The following is an 18,283-nucleotide window of genomic DNA, read 5'->3' on the forward strand; positions in this document are numbered from 1 at the left end:
ATACACAATCAAACCACGAAGTTTTTTTTTTTTTTTTTTTCTTTCCTCCTAAATGAAATTCCCTTCTGGCGGGACGCTTCGCCAGCCGCCCACATTTCACTCGCTTTCCCCTGAGACCAGACGCCAAGCCTCTGGCCGCCCTACCTATCACCACGTTGGAGTGACGCCCTCATCCCTGTCTCCGGACGCCAGCCCCTGCCGTGACCTGAGCCGGCCCAGCAACCACCTCTGTCTGTGTCCATGTCCGCCTGGCCTCGGTGATGGACATGTATGTGACTTGCTATATTTTGTACAGTTTTAGTAATACAACGCAGCAGCATTACCACAGTCTTTCTTCGGTCACCTCTACACAAGTACTAGAAGCAGCTTTATTATTATTATTATTATTATTAGTAGTAGTAGTAGTAGTAGTAATGGTAATATATATATATAATATATATATATATATATATATATATATATATATATATATATATATATATATATATATATATATATATATATATATATATATATATATATATATATATATATAGTACACCCTATAGTGAGCATATTTTTCTTCACTACTAATTACGAAACTTCAAATTTAGATTTATGTTATGATATTGCAAATTCATATACAACACCACTTTCCAAAAAGTAAATTACTTGCACATCTAAATCCTTACTTAGCTACGCAAGTGCAGGATTAACAAGCCACGCTATAACGATTGGTTCGCTCATTGCCACTAACTATACCTTGATAAATGCGCTAAATCAAAACCGTCCCATTTAACCTACCCTTACCTTCCACATAACCACCATCAAATAATCCTACTAGCTCCTTACATGTCTACCCACACACTGCTCCTCCACCTAGTCGCCCTATTTTGACCCAGAACCTGCTGCCAGTAAATGGCATCACTTTAAAAGCCACACGCTAACTCAACACCTGCGTCACTCACCTCGCCTGACTCCACCCCATAACCAACACTCCAGCACACGCTACTACCGCGCCTCACCACAGCCTACCACCGCAGCCCGATCACACGCCTCCCACGTCCTCAGCTGCTGGTCAAACAAGCAGACAAGCAGGTGAAAGAATCTCGACTACCTACAGTAATATTAATGGTGTAATCTATGACTATTGTTTGGTGGGGGTGGGGAAGTAGTTGTGCTGATATACGCTGTGGGTACAAGGTAGTGGATGCGTGATGGTATGGTTGTGTTATTGGAGTAATGTAGTGGAGGGATGATGTAGCAGCCTTGCCTGATGGCCACACTGTATAATAGAGCTGAAATGCATATATCGCACTTCTAACTAGCAAAACATTAGATGAAGAGCTAACACTAATTACAATATGTTACCAATTACGATCAAATATAATTCACACACGAATTTTCACTCACCAACGAATGCCCATGGACGACGAGCACACTTCTTCCCAGGTCACCACCAGCGTCACCGTCACTAGCCAACGCCGCCACCATGCCGCTTCACGTCCTCACGAATGCACGTCATTTCTTGCGTCACATTCCTGCAGTAGTAAACACGTAACACAATATGCCGAAGTGCACAATATGCCACCAACATCCCAATTACACTAAAATACATATGTAATAAACAGCGAAGACACTCACACTCACCCCTCACTCGCCGGCCACTGCCCAACTGATGGCGCAGCCGCGCAAGCGATGAGGGTTGCCAGGTCACCTTCCTCCCTGGAATCACGGGAAACGATCGTCAGTCAATCAACGACTTGTTAACTCGTTGAATTTCATACGTAAAAGCCAATATAACGTTGCCACATTGAATACATGACATTACTTTCAACATTTCAGCATGTGTGTATCATGGAGTTCATTTTATATACCAGAAAAATGTGATAATTATATATGGAGTAATTATCCCATTAATCCAATTATGTCATACTTCTAGGCACACTTTTAAACGCTTTGCTCTCTCGTAACCTGTATTTTCAAAGGTCACAGAGATAGTCAGTCAGACTCTCGTAGGTAGCCCATTATGTAGAATCCTTGTCAAACTATACCAAGAACAATGAAAACACCCTTAAAGACCATAATTTCCACCGGTGCTTGTTAGGTACAGATAAGATGCTGAGGTGTTTCATAAGCCTGAAGTGATAGACGGGAAAACTGTCGATCTTTTCAGTGCGACATGGAACAAGTCAGATCACTAAAAACACTCAATACGACTTCCACAGACACCCACACAAGAGAAGCGGGTGAAAAATGATAGATCTTCCAGTGTGTAGCCTGTGTAACGTTTAGAAATGGCTGTATAATGAAAATGTTTCAGAGAGCCCCGTGATTAAAGAAACCATGTCTCAAACGGAAGTGAAAGGATACAGTTCTTTTATATTTGTTTTTAGCGTATTGTATTACCAGTTAGGATGTGCTGGGTGGTGACGAGCGCCGCCAATACCCAACTAACGACTCTCCGCTAATAGCCAGCAACCACTTGTCTGTACTTTAGTAAATATCTACGCTGTGAGAGTAATTATCGATATTCGGTTGATTTTTAATAGATAGGTGGATAGATGGATGGATAAATGGCTGGTCTGAAAGATACTGACAAGTAGGTATGTAAATAGAGATAGATGAATGGATATATAGAAAGTACTTAACAGATTGGAAAATACATGGTAAATAGACAGATTGGTAAGTATGGAGAGAGAGAGAGAGAGAGAGAGAGAGAGAGAGAGAGAGAGAGAGAGAGAGAGAGAGAGAGAGAGGATGGATACGATAGATAGATAGGGAGATGGATATATATGAACAGATAGATATATACAGATAAACTGGTAGAGAGATTGAAATGCACAAGTAGAGAGGTAGATATACAAATATATGGATAGACAAGAGGATGTACGAACTGACCTAAGTTCTACTCCACTTAACAGTAAACTTACAAAATGGAGTGAAAACAACAAGTAAAAATCATAGAAATATATATTTACTTGGATGAAAATATAATCTGCTCAATTAAAATTCCCTCCTAATATCTTGGCAGTGACAATTCACTATTACATAATGACGTGCCTCAGACAGTGAGCATACTTAGCATTAGGGAGGCCGAGCCACCAACCTCCTAGCCAATGTAATATTAATACTAAAAGTCACACTTATGAGTATAATTCACCTTTGTTAATCAATTATCTTGACCACATCCAGTCCAAACTAAATGCGTCAAGAAGGAATGAAGAAAGATTGGAAAGATAAAAGATTGTGAAGGTCATACCATTAAAATAAAAATCTAATAAAATTCTGATATAATGAAAGGAGCAGCAGTAGGAAGAAATGTGAAATATTTACAGCACAGGAGATGGCAGCAACTAAACTTGTTGAGATGACAGGCTGTGTGTCACACCATTCAAAATTCTTTTCAGGAAATTAAAAAGAAAGCATAAAGAGAAATGTAGCAAAGGAAGAGACAAGATGTGATGATGCAGATCTGAGTTATAAAAATGAAGAATAAGCTTCTTAATCATTAAATAAGTAAAAATATGGCATTCTGCCCAGTACTTAATCTATCTTAATGATTTAAAAAGAATTAGATTCATCCATATAATTAATTATAAATGCAAGTTTGTTCATTCATTACAATGAGAACTGCAGTCCATTCACTCATACCTTGCAACTGAAGCCAAAGCCAGTACTTTTGTAACCTCATCACAGACTGGTCCATGGCTCAGTCACCCTGCCTCCACTTATCACAGGCACCACCAATGCCCTACACTATGACAGGCTTCATTTCTCTTCCTTGCATCTCCCTTTTTCTGTACAACACTTGCTTGATTTCTTTCTGTCCATCACTTCAACTCTAATTATCTAAATTATTCTTTGTAAATTATAAATTTGTTTTAGCATATTCATCATCAACTATTATTCTTCAGTCCAATGAACAAGAAGCAGAGTAAATATTGCACAAATTATGGGAAACATGAAAGAAAAATCAAACATCATGTGGAGAGGCCAGTACCTACGCTACACAGGAGACAGGCTGACTGAGCCACAGACCAATCACTGGTGAGGTTACAAATGTTGGCTACAGTCACAGGCTACAAGAGAATGGACCACAGGTATACATGACCTGGTGAGCTTAATTAGTACCTGTCCACACTCCCATTACTGTATCACAGGTAAGATAAGTAAGATTTGAACTTCTGAGCTGCAGGCACTCAATGGGAATGTGAATGCAAAATTGTTGTCTCTTCATCCAACTGTCAGCTTTAAGAAACAGTTAAAAAAAGAGGGATAGTAACTGATTTCATAAAAACAGGACTCTAATAATAACAGGTAATCGTAGGTAAGTCTAAACCTCTGGTGCATGATTCTAATTCAATGAGAACATGAACACAAACTACAACTCCTGAACTAACCTTAAGCTTTAAGAATAAAAAACAGAGGTAGCAGAACAGTATCTAGTTGAGCTTCACTTCTCTGGTCCACTGAGGCTCACTGGTGACGGCTGAGTCTCACTGAGCGTCGTCTTGGCACGGTGTTGGCTTCCTCTAGCTTCATTTTAATCTTGGAAGCTAGAGTGGGTGTGGCTGTCTCTTCCTCCTTGACCTTCACTTGTTTTACTCTTTTTGCTCCCTTTGTGGTTTTTTCCGTCTGGCTATTCATTGCTTTCTTAGCTGGTGTTTTCTTAGGTGGTGTTTTCCTGGGTGGTGCTTTCTTTGTCTCTACAGCACTGTCTGTTTTGGCTCTGGAATGTCTTTTCTTTGTCTTGGTGTTGTTTTCTTCATACCCAGAGTCAGGGTTCTGCTCCTCTGCTTCCCTCTTGTTCTCTTGCTTCTTGTGCATCTTCTTTGTCCTCACAATCTTATTCCTTGAACTTGCATCTAATGAAAATAGAAAATGAAGAGAGCTGGTGACATTCTGGAAATTTTTATACTGATACATACCTCACTTCTCTTACTACCAGTCCACAAACAAGCAAGATCATCAATAGTTAGTATAAAAAGCTTGCCATCAGGTGAGACACAGAATATTCTTAACTCAAATACGGATTTCTCTTTGTACTTAATCAATGTCTTGTCAGAAAAAAAGAAAATAAATAAATAGATAAAAGAATAACAAAATTAAACATTCAAAATCTAACACCACTGCCAGAAACCATTATGAGTGGGAAGGAGAGGCCACACTAGCAGATACAAGACTACCACTCATACATGCCCTCCTGAGCTATGCTGCTGGTGGTGCCACACTCACCCTTAGGCTTGAGGCGGCCCGGCTCCCCACTGAACCACATGGTGCGGCCATTGTGGTCCACCATGTTTTTCATGCCATCCTGATAGTAACACTGCAGCCACTCCTGGGAAAAGTGCATCAATGTTGAAACTGTTACCATAAATAGTGTGTGCATTTCAAAGGTAAAGATGCAAAAAATTATTCACCTCCCCTGAACTTTAAGCACATCAATGCAAAAATTTTATTAAAGCATCAAACAAAAATGTGGCATCATCAATCCAAATGTGACAAAACCATTCTGACATTCCCTTTACAAACCAGTAATGGAGACAAGGAATCTTAAAAATTCAGGGAAAACTCAACTTCCTCTAGCACAGAAAATTACCTTTCTTTGAGTACATTAATTCAAACTCACCCTAAATGCAGCATACTCCTCTTCATCTGCACTGGGGTCAACATTGTAGCCCTTGCCTCCACCCTCCAGGTTGACCACCTCCTTTGGCAGGATGTGGCACAGGTCCAGAAGGTCCGGCTTCATTTTGCTCTTCTTCACACCCTCCAGCTTCACTGTACTCTCCTTGTTGCCTTGCTGCTTCACCACAATCTTCTGGACATCCTCCTGCTTCACTATATTCTCTTTGACATCCTCTTGCTTCACTATACTCTCTTTGTTATCTTCCTGTTTTACCACAATCTTTTGGACATCCTCCTGCTTCACTATATTCTCTTTGACATCCTCCTGTTTCACCTGACTCTCATACCACTTGCTAAATGGCTTCAGTTCACTCAGGACCTCCCGCGCCTCATCAAAGGGACGAACACCACACCTATAATGCCACAAAAAAGGTTAAGGGAAAGAATTTACAATACTAAAAACCTACTGAATGGAATGAATGAGCCCAAAATCTCCTCCCATAAGTTCAGATTTTTCTCTAATGGAAGTCTGTTTTTAATCATGCAAGGATTGTGCTGCATACCTGTACAGAATCTCAGCACGCAGATAATTCCCAATGCCATTAAAAAACTTCTGGTTAAGCATGGCTTCACAGATGGGTCTGTTGAAGGCCGATGACTTGAGGTTCTCCATCACGTTGCTCCTGAACGCCTGGTACTCCCGTATGGGGTCTGGGCCACGGTCTGCACCCCAGTCACCCTCCACCTCCCACCGGCCAAACCGTCGATAGTCCACAAAGCTCAGCACCATCGGAGTCAGTTCATTGATGGTGTAGAACCTGTAAAATATTAGTCATGTAACTATGAGATGCAAACCACACCACCAGTGGCTGAATATGAAGAACAGCCCACACTACAACACAGAAAATCAATTCAACACTTTGTTTAGAGAAGAAGAATAGGTATCTTTTTGGTTGATTACATCCTGTTAACTTCAAAGCAAAACTATTCATTATTCATTTCTGCTCATCATAAATCTAGTAACACTTTTCTGATAAAATTTTAAATTCTGCCCATGCAACAAAACATATTCATCCAAAATAATACTGAAAATAACTTTACAAGCCAGATTCATGGTGCTAAGATATGATTAGGATGCAGGGATGAGAAACAGGATTGAGAAAACAGTGATTGTGTGAAGACTGCTCCAAGAGATGATGGCACAATGCTACAAAGGGACAAATGATTATCAACATGCCGTTGTTTTTAAAGATATTATTTCATGATCCCTCCTTGTCAGTGTGTCATAAGCAAGGCTGTTAACTAATACAAGATGGGAGACTTCACTCATGGATGCTGGTGAGGCACAACATTACTCTTTAACTCATGGGTGGAAGATGATTTTACTCTTATGAGCTGCACAGGAAAAGACTAACCCTTCACTGCTTGACAACTTTTCTATAATAACTTTCAACTTTACTGATGCTTATTTTTAGTACTACAGCCTCTCAAATAGTTATGTAAGGGAAAATTAACCTCTCTCTTTCCCTACTGTATGTCCATGGAAACTTTCCCTGTAGCAGCCTCGAGCGTCAAAGAACAACCAAAGCAAAGCAGAGAAAGGAATAAACATCTGCATATATCACAAAAAAAAAAAAAAAATTTGAATCACCCCAAACCACTTAAAAACTCACTGTAAATGGGCGTGTTTGGGAAGGTCACTGACAGGCGTGTACTTGAAATTCCCGGACATGCCGAAGCGGAAGAGAATACTGAGTGTCTCGCCGCCCTTCACCTCATCCTCGCCCTCTGTCAGTACCACCTTCAGCTCCTTCCCCCTGGAGGAGGCCCGCACCCTGTACACCTCCCTGTCCCACGCCACGTCTGGGTTTTTGGTGGACACTGCTGACTTGACCACCTGGCCACCAAACAGCGTCCTCTGCCCGATAGTGGTGATGAATCTGGCTGCCAGGTGAAGCTCGGGTCCCTCAGGCATGGTGGTGGTGGTGGTGTGCTGGAGTGTAATCTGACAGCGCCGCCGCGAGCCTGGAGTCCCACGAGGGTATTACATAAATTACACAACACGCCAGCCAGTCTTTCATAACGAGTGTATGTCATCAAATGGTATGTTTTTTTGTTTTTCTTTGCTTAGATATACTACTGTAGGTTAAATACAGTACTATCTTGAGTGCTTGGTGATGCTTTGGGTAATATTACGTAAGTGTATTTGTGGTGGTGTTTTGTAATATGACATATACTGCAAGAAATCGAAATATTAAATCCAATGTTTAATATTTTCCTAATTATATGTGCATAAAATAAAGTTAATGTGCACTGTGAACATTAAAAAAAATATATTATAGGCACACACAGCAATCATCTGTATCATCATCAGCAGCAGCAACATCCGCTTATCAAATTTCATCTCTTTAGCCATTTCTCTGCTTCACATTACGTTTATAAGATGACAGCCATTCAGTTACACATCTTGGCGAGAGTATCTGTCAAAGTGTACACATAATTTATACTAGAATGGCAATCAGTATTAGTCTAGTTTAGTCACCCACACTTACATTTTCTTTCATTACATTTCTAAGCTACAATTAAGCTATTTATTGTAAAGGTTCTCTTACTGCTGAACTATTACCTAATACTTTACAACACCCACCGGGAATGGATACATGGGCTTATAATCATCAACAACATCATTATTCACCAGACACGCTCCTTTACACTTGGGGAAAGAACTTACTCTTTTCACGAATAAAATAGGACGGTTTTCTAAATAGTAGCTTTACCCTCCATGAAAATATACTGGTCATTTATCTTTCCCAATGCACAAGTTTATCCTCATAATTTCCCATCAATAAATGCAACAGTCTTTGTCCAACACACACACACACACACACACACACACACACCACTAACCTAAGAACACACTGGTATTGTAAAAATAGACTTGAAAATTATTTTTTATTCATTCACTTCATATTTCAAAGTCTTTAATATCTGAAACTCTCATTCATAATTCACAAATAAGGGTCTTACTATACTAGACCAACTGCATGTGTCTCCTTCAGTCTTCCTTAAGTCTAAGGACCTGCACTCACGCCACACCTTTAACCCTTTTACTGCCATGGCCATCTTTTGGTAACATTCAGAAGAGCATAAAAATATAGTCTGCACAGAGAGATACAATAGGGAGAATAAGAGATTAATTTTGTATTTTCTCGGATAAAGTATGTATAAAAATTAGTGGCTAGAAATTTGTAAGGTATTATATGACAATGTTTAGCAGTGAAAGGGTTAAGACTGAATCTCACTTCTTCACACCCTCATTAGTTCTGGATAATGGAATGAACTTTCCCTTCACATAATTCTCCCACACACTCATTAGTTTTGGGTAATGGAATGAACTCTCCCTTCACATAACTCTCCATCATCTACAACAATCCAGCTTAGTATATAGTGACTGCCTTCACTATCTGTACACTTAACCAAGATAAAACTTTAGTCTTGCAATTACAAGTCAATTTAAAACTGTGGGACATTATGTAATTCTTAAGGCACTTTACTTATGTGACTGTTGTGACGTTAAACTGAGTAACATTCAAAATTAAATCAGAGAAGTATAAAAACTAAATTCTTACTGATATGGTTCTGAGACAAAGTAAGGTTTCATATTTGCAACTACGAGTATATGGCTCAAGGGTATTGCCAAGGTTTTACACTACCAAGACATTATTCTCTCATTCCTACGGTGAATCCCTGCAATACACAAGAAAATATCAGAAGTGGTGCTAAGAGGCGGGAACTCTCCTGCACTGAAACATGAAAGGTGAGAAATGTGGAGGACCAAGAAGAAACAATGCTAGAAGTTGAAAATTCATACAGCAGAAAATGTGATGATTATGAATGGTGATAATGTAAAAATAGTGAACCTCAGGAAATCTCATGACAAGCTATGATAATAACAATGATGATGGTAATAATGATGATATGATCTTGGTATATTTAAACATTAGAGGAAACATGACAAGAACAATGACAGAGAAAAATGCCTAATGATATCAACGAAAAACAGCGACAATGACAAAAAAAAAAAAAAAAAAAAAAAACGTCACTAAACTACTGAAGCACCTGACCTTCCTACTTCTCCCCCTCCCCCTCTGCCTCTGGTGTTTTCTCTTCTGCCGGGGAAGGAAGGCCAAATGAGAACTCCATCGGCTGGCACTCCAGGGTCCTCAGGTTCACCAGGACACAAGTGCCGGTGGTGTTGAACTTTGGCACACTCACCAGCAGCACCTTGTGACCAGACACTGTTCAGCGGGAGAGATGAATTATGGGATGCTGTAATAATCATATATTGAAAATGAGGTAAAACTTCTTATTGACTTAATTTTTGTGATGGCAAGTTAGGTTTAAAATGATTTTTTTTTGCTTATTCTAATTTTTTCCAATTAAATATGAGTTCCTTACTGTATATTTAAGTCATCTCCAAAAACCCTCCTCTACTACTGTTGTTTTTATGTAAGCTCTTAAAAACAAACCCTCCAACAGTCTGCTAATTTACATGAATAAATATAACACTACCTCACTTTACAAAAACAAAATAAATCAATATCATCATCAGTATTAAGTTCCTCACCTTCCACAACCTTGGAGGCGAAGGCTTCTTGATTACCAACAAAGAAGATATCAGGGCATTGTGTCATGATGAAGGGGTCCTCCTTGTAGTAAGGGTAAGTGGCTGGGAAAGAAGTACTCATTAATTCTCATGGTAACTAATGGGCACTTCCATATTGATACTACTGAAAATTTTGCATGTGTAGTTGCTGTAAAGAGTTGTCTTATACTACAAGGTCTTCTGTATTTTGAGGTGACTGTACATGTTAGCTTGAATTAGGCAATATCTCTTAAAGGTCATATGATGCTTACTGATATTTTCTACTCTGAGGTACTTCTGAATTATATAAGGATAGCACTGTGTGAAGATAATAATGTGTAGTGTATTGCAGTGGGGATCTGTTCTCTATCTCATAGGAGTTTAAGGCAAAGATGTTGATCAGTACTCGAGGATTAAAACACATGTATGAATGTCAACCCATTATCTTATTTGTCAACCTTCAAATGGGATGTCACTGTAGTATAATGAAAAATAAACAATGATATGAATACTCTTTACTATGTATATCTAGCAATTTTTTTCTTGTACTGAACAGTAAAGTCCTGCAAGGTACATACAAATTATACAGAGGGACTCACAGAGGCTGTCTGGGGCAGTGGGAGCAAGGTGTCCCCACTCACACAGCTTCTCCATCACCTCCACAGGGTCCTGCAGGGTGGAGCACCGACTCACATTCTCCACGTTCTGTCCTGAGGTTCCCACCAACACTCTGCCGCCCACCTCACACTCGTAAGGGTTTGTCACGCCCTGCATGGTGGAGCAGCCTCTGGCCTGGGAAGTGAGGATGTGAGGAACACCAGTATGGTATGCTTTTCTTCTCCAATTACTATTAGTACAGGTTAATTCTGATTTACAACTGAGCATCATTCCTTGTCTTGCTTGAAAATGTGAATTCTGCATTTGTAAATCAACCCAAAGGGAAAACTATTAACTATATAAAATTCTGTAATTCTGAAAATTCATACAGCACTTTTTCTCTACCTTAACCTTATTTACATGCTACTTATGATTTTAAAAAATGTCATACAAGAACCACCGAGATCAAAAAGATACATACCATACACATGAATTCCTCATCAATATATAACAAAACTGTATCTCCCTATATGCACGGTAAATCAGCCTCTACACTCTGAATGAAGAGAGAGTAAGTAAAATGACTCATATGAAAAGGTAGAAAGGTGCCAAGTGAAGATGGGTCCTGAAGGATGCCCCCTCACCTTGGGCAGAACACAGGGGTGGAGGGGTTGTTGTGGCAGCAGGTGGTTTGTTGGGTCCAGCTCTCCCGGCATCAAGTCAACAGGACATGAACTCTGCAGCACAAAGATTCAGAATGTTGTATACTCGAAACTGACAACCCTTTCCAACACCAACTTTCAACATTCACTTCCAAATACATGTTCCATTTCCATACAAGTACCCATTTTCACCACTGATTTCCCAATACACAAGTCCATTTCCAATCCAATATAGCCTTCCTTAAGTGTGCACTGATGCCTCTAGTCTTTGCACAGTGGACAGCAGGCACCATAACTCACAGCAATCTGCAGGAGGAGGTCGTCCAGCTCCCGCACCACCTTCATCAGGTCACCATGGTCCTTCTCACCCTTAGTATTGTGTACAGAGTTCCCTGTAAAGATAAAAAAGTTAATTAAAAGGTTAAAATATCCTCAAGATTACTTATATATCTGCATCTGCATGACAAGACTAGAAAACCCCTCTCCTGTATATCTACTCTTGCAATGAGACATCTTGCCTTAACTACCTACCTAGATGGTGGATGTCAGCTTGATATATTGACATTTCTGTTGCTCTCTTTCATGTACGAGTATAATCTCCCTCCACTACCTGAATAAAAGATGTTCTCATACACTTAAAACATTTGCTTGAATTTATCAGTTTACAGAACTTCTCAGGCAGTACATTAGTCTCTCAACAACGAACACCTGGACCACTACCTGCTATAATGACCCGGCAAATGGAGGCGACCTCTTCCTGCTCCTCAGGACACCCCAGATGGCCAGTGATGTGGTCCACCATCAACTCCAAGGGAAGCAGGTGATCTGTGGCCTTGCTCAGCTCCAGGCCAGACACAAGAAGCACAAACCTGAGGGAAGGACAGTAACACTCAGCCTTTGTCACACCCTGCATGTGACACTAATACATTTAACACATGAAAAAATAACCTTAGAACAGCCATCATATTTCTCCATATGTAAAGCAGACAAGCTAGACTATGTAAACAATGAATACAGAAATGCTAGTTTGATTTCCAAGGATGACTGCCTTAAGACTGATTTCTCTACATTTAATTGAAAAAGAAATGTGCTTAATAAAATACTACAAATGCAAACAAGACAAGATTTGAAATATGATTCAACAAGACAAGATTTGAAATATGAATGAGTTAAACTGTTCTATCATGCATCAATACCTGTCCTGACTGAGTCCCTCCCGTGGCACAGCATCCGGCAGTCCAGCATAACAGGTTTCCTTAACATCAAACTTCCCTCCCTCAGACGCCTTCCCAAGCACAGCCACCACCAAGCCTGGATGGAGATGGATTACAATAAATATTAACTGTTCACACTCAGTTCTTGATAGACATGCATTACTCTGTTTTCTTTGATTAAAACTAGAATATCTCTTATTATATCTATGTAATTAATGATAAACCTTAAATACTGGTTAACTGCTACTACATAAACAAGTAGTATCCACAAATTCATAGCAAACTAACAGATCATCAGTATTCTGCTATCCTGGCCACCTGCTTGCTTTCTTCCCTCCTAGTGCTGACTCCTCACCTGTCACCAGTGTGGGGATGTCAATGTTGCCAATCAGCTGGATCCTCTGCACCTCATCTTCAAGGATAATCTCATCATTTTCACCAACATAATTCTTGACAACTGGCTGTGGCATCAGTTGGTGCTGGAAAGTATGATGAAATGGTTAATATAATACACTAATTTTTTGCAATACCTATTAACACAATTATATTATAACAATCATCTATTTTAGTTTTTATCTTAAACTTCTCTACACAAAATGGAGGAAAAAAGAGTAAGGAAGAGAAGGATGCATGAGGAGGAACAAACAAAGAAAAGGACAAAGGGAAAGCAAGATTCTAAGCAACTGACTGTGGTGGAATATGGAGAAAAAAAAATAGTAAAGAAGAGAAAGATGCATGAGGAGAGGAACAAATGAAGAAAAGGATGAAGGGAAAGCAAGATTTTAAGCAACTGATTTTTGTGGAGTATCAAATAAATATTCTGAACACACGCCAACCTTACCTCTTCAGATATCTCCTTCAGGATGGATGGCTTCAGTTCCTGCTTCTTGTACAGTGTGCCAATGATGATGCACTTCTCAGCCTCCCCGTCCCCGGCAACGTCGTGGAGGCGCTTCACTTTTACCTCATTGCCTGCAAATACAAGGGTACTTCAGCAAGACATATACAACCCTGAAGCAAATAAATTTTGTCTTATTAAAGTTTTATGATACATGCATATACTGAAATAACATAAGGATTAGATTAAATGGATTCTCCTGGCCTCTATTTTTCTGTGTATTATCTAAAGGTCAGAGTTTAGAGATGATAGTGAAGAAGATGTGTGTTTTGTTTAACTGAAATTGTCTACCCTAACCAAATTACAACTTTTCCAACAGTCACACACAATCTTCTAACATGCACAGGCTTCTCACTGCCACATTACAGTATCTTAGCAAACAGTTAAGGGCATTTGCAAAAGCAACTTAACCTCCCCTAATCTTGAACTACTAAGAATGCACCTTGGAAATACAAAGGTATCAAAATTCTATCATGATGTTAATACTGACTTCTAAGGTGTGGTGTAACATTAGAAATCCTGTAAATGGTGAGATCAACAACCTGAGATGGCCAAAACTACCTAACATGTACTTGCATAAACTATAACAATATCAAACTGAATATTAACCTTACAATGTCACACAATCACATTACAAAATATCCTGTGACAGAAGTATTGGATATCAACACAAGCATCCTCATCTGCAAGATATAATTTGACATTCACACTCATATCCAGTATTATTTCAAAAGAGCCCACATGTAAGCAAAATTCTTAGGATCAGCAACCAGGGTAGAACAAGAAATAATGGGTTCAAGCTTGAAAAATTTAGGTTTAGAAAGGAGATAGAAAAAAAATTGGTTCTCAAGTAGAGTGGTAGATGAGTGGAACAGACCCAGTAATCATGTTGTTAGTGATAAGACATTAGAGAGCTTTAAGAGAAGATTAGACAGGTTTATGGATGGGGATAATAGATGGAAATAGGTAGATATATTTCATACAGGGACTGCCACGTGTAAGCCTGGTCACTTCTTGCAGCTTACCTTATTTCTTATATTCTTATTTATTCCCAAAAATTATGTTAACATGATATTCACATATGCAAACTTCTACACTAAAACACTCAATTCATCCCAACCCTAAAAAATAAATAAATAAATAAATAGATAATAATAATAGAATAAAATAAAATAAAATAAATAAACAATAAATAAAAAAAATAAAGTAATCTCAAACACACACACACACACACACACACACACACACACAATGCACGCCAAACAGATAAGATAAGAAGCTAATTTTTCGTTAAACCACACAGGAAACAGCATCACATACCCCATCTCTCCCTAGCCTTTGCCTGCACCAATGGCCGCATTTTCTCCAGCCTGGCGGCGTAGATGAGGCAGTACTGGCGAGACATGTCCTTCTTCCCCCACACCGCGAATCTCTTGGACAGGTTGGTATAGGTGGTCGTGACTCGCTCGACCTGCTCCACTTCCATCTTCTTGGGCACACTCAGCAGCTCCTCGGCCTTCTCACTGCTCCTCGCGCCCTTTAAATTCATGGTGGTGACTCACAGATAAGAGAAACTAACAGAATCAAGGTGAAATTAGCAGGTTTTCCCGTTCCTTCTTCCTCCGGGTTCGGCAAAAGGCTTGGCGCGCTTTTGTTCCAAGAGTGTTTGGTTTATATCTTACGGGGTCACTATTTTGTACTAGGAGTTTAAAGGGACATTTTTACGGTAGACTCCTTAATTTTGTAGCTATGAGGAGGCTGTGAGGGAGATGAGGTGGATATGTGTACCTTGTCTACTTTAAACATAGCTAGTGTGGCTGATCTTTATGTAATTTTAAAGAAAGAATACAGAAAATGAAGGATTTATTGGCAATATAAAAAGAGAAAATCGCCTATCTGAATCACGACTGCTATTATTATTTTCCTTGTTTGTTTATAGCGTGCACATAGCGGACAAAAAAGCAGTTTGGAGGATGAGAGCAAGAAGAAAGCAGATCAGAAAAACAGAGAAAAGTCATTATTTATTTATTCATTTATTATTTTTCCCCTATTACGTGTCAATTCTGAAGGAGAACAACTACACGCACACCAGGAAGAGACTTAAGCTCACCCCATGTGGGTAAAAATATGGCAAGTTTCAAATATGCAGTAATGTATTCGTTATCTTTCTATAGGCATCGCTAAGTTATTATATCCACCGACTCGCAATCACCCACCCACCCATCCGCCTCCAATAGTCCACCCATCCAGTCGCTCAATCAACCACATCCACCCATCCACCCACCGCACATTACCAACAGGCCCACCCACCCACTCACCCATCTATCACCCCATCCACACCCACCAACCATCCACCATAACATCCACTATACATTAACCTATCTATTCACAACCACACCTACCCACTAATTCATCCACCCATCCATCCACTGTCCACCGACCCTCCACCAACATACTCACTCATATTCATCCACACAACCACTTACCCATCCATCCATCCACTCACCTACACCAAACTCAGCATCCACGTCACCCACACCCTCCATTCTCCCAGCCACGCAGCAATCCACCGACTCACCCATATATCCACCCATCCAAATATGTATCCACACACCAATTTACCTACACCACCCATCCAGTTACCCACACCAAATCACCCACACATCCATCCAAATACCCATTCAACTATCCACCTACTTTGTGTGTGTGTGTGTGTGTGTGTGTGTGTCACGTGCCTCTGACGTGTGTGTAACGCCACGCAGTTTCAGCCAGTGACAATTAGCCTCTGTGTGTTGTATTAAAGTGCATGGCCTTTCAGAATATATAAAGCATTCCAGCCTAGCTCCATTTTTTCGAGGGGTCAATTTTAAAATGGATCGGCGTACGTAACGTAAAAATGTGACGTCATCATCCGCCCCCACTTCCTCCCCAACCTGCTCTTCTCTGCCCCGTCCCCCTATCCCGGCCCTGGGTCACCCCTCTCCTCCTTACCTCTCCTTCCTTTCTCTCCCATGCCTGTGTGTGTGTGTGTGTGTGTGTGTGTGTGTGTGTGTGTGTGTGAGAGTGAGTGATCACTGAGTGAGTGAGTGAGTGAGTGAGTGAGTGACCTGAGATCGTCTGCTGATCAACCAGCCAGTCATAACCCCGTATGGAAAGAGCTCAGAACTCCCAGGTGTGTGTGTGTGTGTGTGCGTGTGTGTGTGTGTTATTTACCTTCGGTCGTCTGCTGGTTACCTAGCCAACCGTTACCTATAGAAAGGGCTCAGAACTCATAGTGACTGATCTTTGGATAGGACTGAGACGCACCACACACCGAGGTCACAACCCCTCTGGTTACATCCCGTACCTACTTGATGTTTGGTGAACATTTAAGTGGCTCGCCCATCTGACGTGTGTGTGTGTGTGTGTGTGTGTGTGTGTGTGTGTGTGTGTGTGTGTGTGTGTGTGTGTGTGTGTGTGTGTGTGTGTGTGTGTGTGTGCTTATGATTATAAGGAGGGAAAAAGTCGTTTTGTAGTGTTAGACATGTGCTCTTTTCCTTGTTTAAACTTTACCTGTGTTGTTTGCATTGTTTACACTGTTTACATGTGTTGTTTGCATTGTTTATTTGTTGACCTATATAGCGTGTGAATAAAGGATCAGATGTATATGACTACTGTTTACCTGTTTGCCTTATTAATTCTCCTCTCACCTCTCACTCCAGTGCCACCTGCGCTCCCTGTCAGGTAAGGGGAGTGCCGTGTCCTTGCAGCTATCTCTGACTGGCCAGCTGACGCCCCTTGATGTCTACAGCGCCATGGTGAGGCAAGCGAGAACTCAAGATGAACTGTTTGTTACTTTGTTCACATCTTGATATATTCTCATTACTATTTGACTTCTGATCTCTAAAATTTTTGATTGGGGCAGAGGAAAGCTTATATTGTTCAATGCCTGAAAACTCAATTCCTCCATCCATCAACTCGACACAACCTTCCAGACAACTATCCCCTCTTCTTCAGTGCCACTCAATTTATCATAAGAACACAAGAAAATAAGGGAAGCTGCAAGAAGCCATCAGACCTACGCGTGGCAGTCTCTATATGAAACTTATCTACCTATTTCCATCCACCATCCCCAAGCATAAATTTGTCTCATCTATCTGTCTATCCGTCTATCAACCTCTCTCTCTCTCTCTCTCTCTCTCTCTCTCTCTCTCTCTCTCTCTCTCTCTCTCTCTCTCTCTCTCTCTCCCCTTTCTAATTAATTTTACTTGTTTACTTTTGTCGTTGTTTATGGTATTGTTTGCTTACTTTTCTTATTTTTTGTTTATATTTCCTCGCACTGATTCTTCTTTATTCCTCTGCAGGACTCAAGGAAGAAGAGGATATGAGAAGAACTGGATGACGAGGAGGAGGGGGACGAGGAGGAGAAGGAGGAGGAAGAGGAACGGAGGAGGATTAAATTAGACCAACATCTCTTTACTTACAAAAACCACAAGATTATACTTCCTCCTCCTCCTCCTCCTACAAAGACCAGGTAGAAGGTGGAGCTGTTTGCTTTGAAAGAGGGCTCCCTACTTCCTCCATGCCATAGAAAACGGATGAACGATGAAAGCAGCACCTGCCACCTGGTCTCCGTTTTCTGTTTGATCGGACGCTTTCGTATTCCAGCAGAGAGAGA

At 40.4% G+C, this 18,283-nt stretch overlaps 2 protein-coding genes across 8 annotated transcripts in view; both read right to left on the reverse strand.

The window, feature by feature from the left end:
* Nucleotides 1-9,873, reverse strand: part of LOC135091708 (endonuclease 8-like 1) — a 10,456-nt gene extending 583 nt beyond the window's left edge. Inside the window, exons 1-9 of one of the 5 annotated variants that reach the window (XR_010262604.1) lie at nucleotides 9,735-9,873; nucleotides 7,284-7,635; nucleotides 6,174-6,428; nucleotides 5,612-6,023; nucleotides 5,218-5,320; nucleotides 4,383-4,847; nucleotides 1,630-1,704; nucleotides 1,393-1,520; nucleotides 948-1,050 (exon numbers count right to left, since the gene is read on the reverse strand). Coding sequence is in view for 1 of the 5 variants with exons in the window: in XM_063989609.1 (XP_063845679.1) it covers nucleotides 4,459-4,847; nucleotides 5,218-5,320; nucleotides 5,612-6,023; nucleotides 6,174-6,428; nucleotides 7,284-7,585 (1,461 nt within the window). In the remaining 4 variants the exon portion in view is untranslated. Of the gene's footprint in view, nucleotides 1-947; nucleotides 1,051-1,392; nucleotides 1,521-1,623; nucleotides 1,705-2,934; nucleotides 4,848-5,217; nucleotides 5,321-5,611; nucleotides 6,024-6,173; nucleotides 6,429-7,283; nucleotides 7,636-9,734 lie in introns of those variants that run through there. The other 4 variants (XR_010262603.1, XR_010262602.1, XR_010262601.1 and 1 more) reach the window with 4 other exon arrangements.
* LOC135091709 (DNA polymerase delta subunit 2-like) overlaps nucleotides 8,549-18,283 on the reverse strand; it is a 293,047-nt gene continuing 283,312 nt past the window's right edge. For 2 of the 3 annotated variants that reach the window (XM_063989611.1, XM_063989612.1), the window contains exons 6-15: nucleotides 14,947-15,163; nucleotides 13,570-13,700; nucleotides 13,084-13,207; nucleotides 12,711-12,825; nucleotides 12,235-12,383; nucleotides 11,815-11,906; nucleotides 11,497-11,589; nucleotides 10,855-11,047; nucleotides 10,238-10,339; nucleotides 8,549-9,908 (exon numbers count right to left, since the gene is read on the reverse strand). In XM_063989611.1, coding sequence (XP_063845681.1) covers nucleotides 9,739-9,908; nucleotides 10,238-10,339; nucleotides 10,855-11,047; nucleotides 11,497-11,589; nucleotides 11,815-11,906; nucleotides 12,235-12,383; nucleotides 12,711-12,825; nucleotides 13,084-13,207; nucleotides 13,570-13,700; nucleotides 14,947-15,112 — 1,335 coding nt within the window. In that variant the 5' untranslated portion in view covers nucleotides 15,113-15,163 and the 3' untranslated portion in view covers nucleotides 8,549-9,738. Of the gene's footprint in view, nucleotides 9,909-10,237; nucleotides 10,340-10,854; nucleotides 11,048-11,496; nucleotides 11,590-11,814; nucleotides 11,907-12,234; nucleotides 12,384-12,710; nucleotides 12,826-13,083; nucleotides 13,208-13,569; nucleotides 13,701-14,946; nucleotides 15,307-18,283 lie in introns of those variants that run through there. The other variant, XM_063989610.1, reaches the window with a different exon arrangement.

This window comes from Scylla paramamosain, chromosome 38 (assembly GCF_035594125.1).
Source record: "Scylla paramamosain isolate STU-SP2022 chromosome 38, ASM3559412v1, whole genome shotgun sequence".
Taxonomy (NCBI): domain Eukaryota; kingdom Metazoa; phylum Arthropoda; class Malacostraca; order Decapoda; family Portunidae; genus Scylla; species Scylla paramamosain.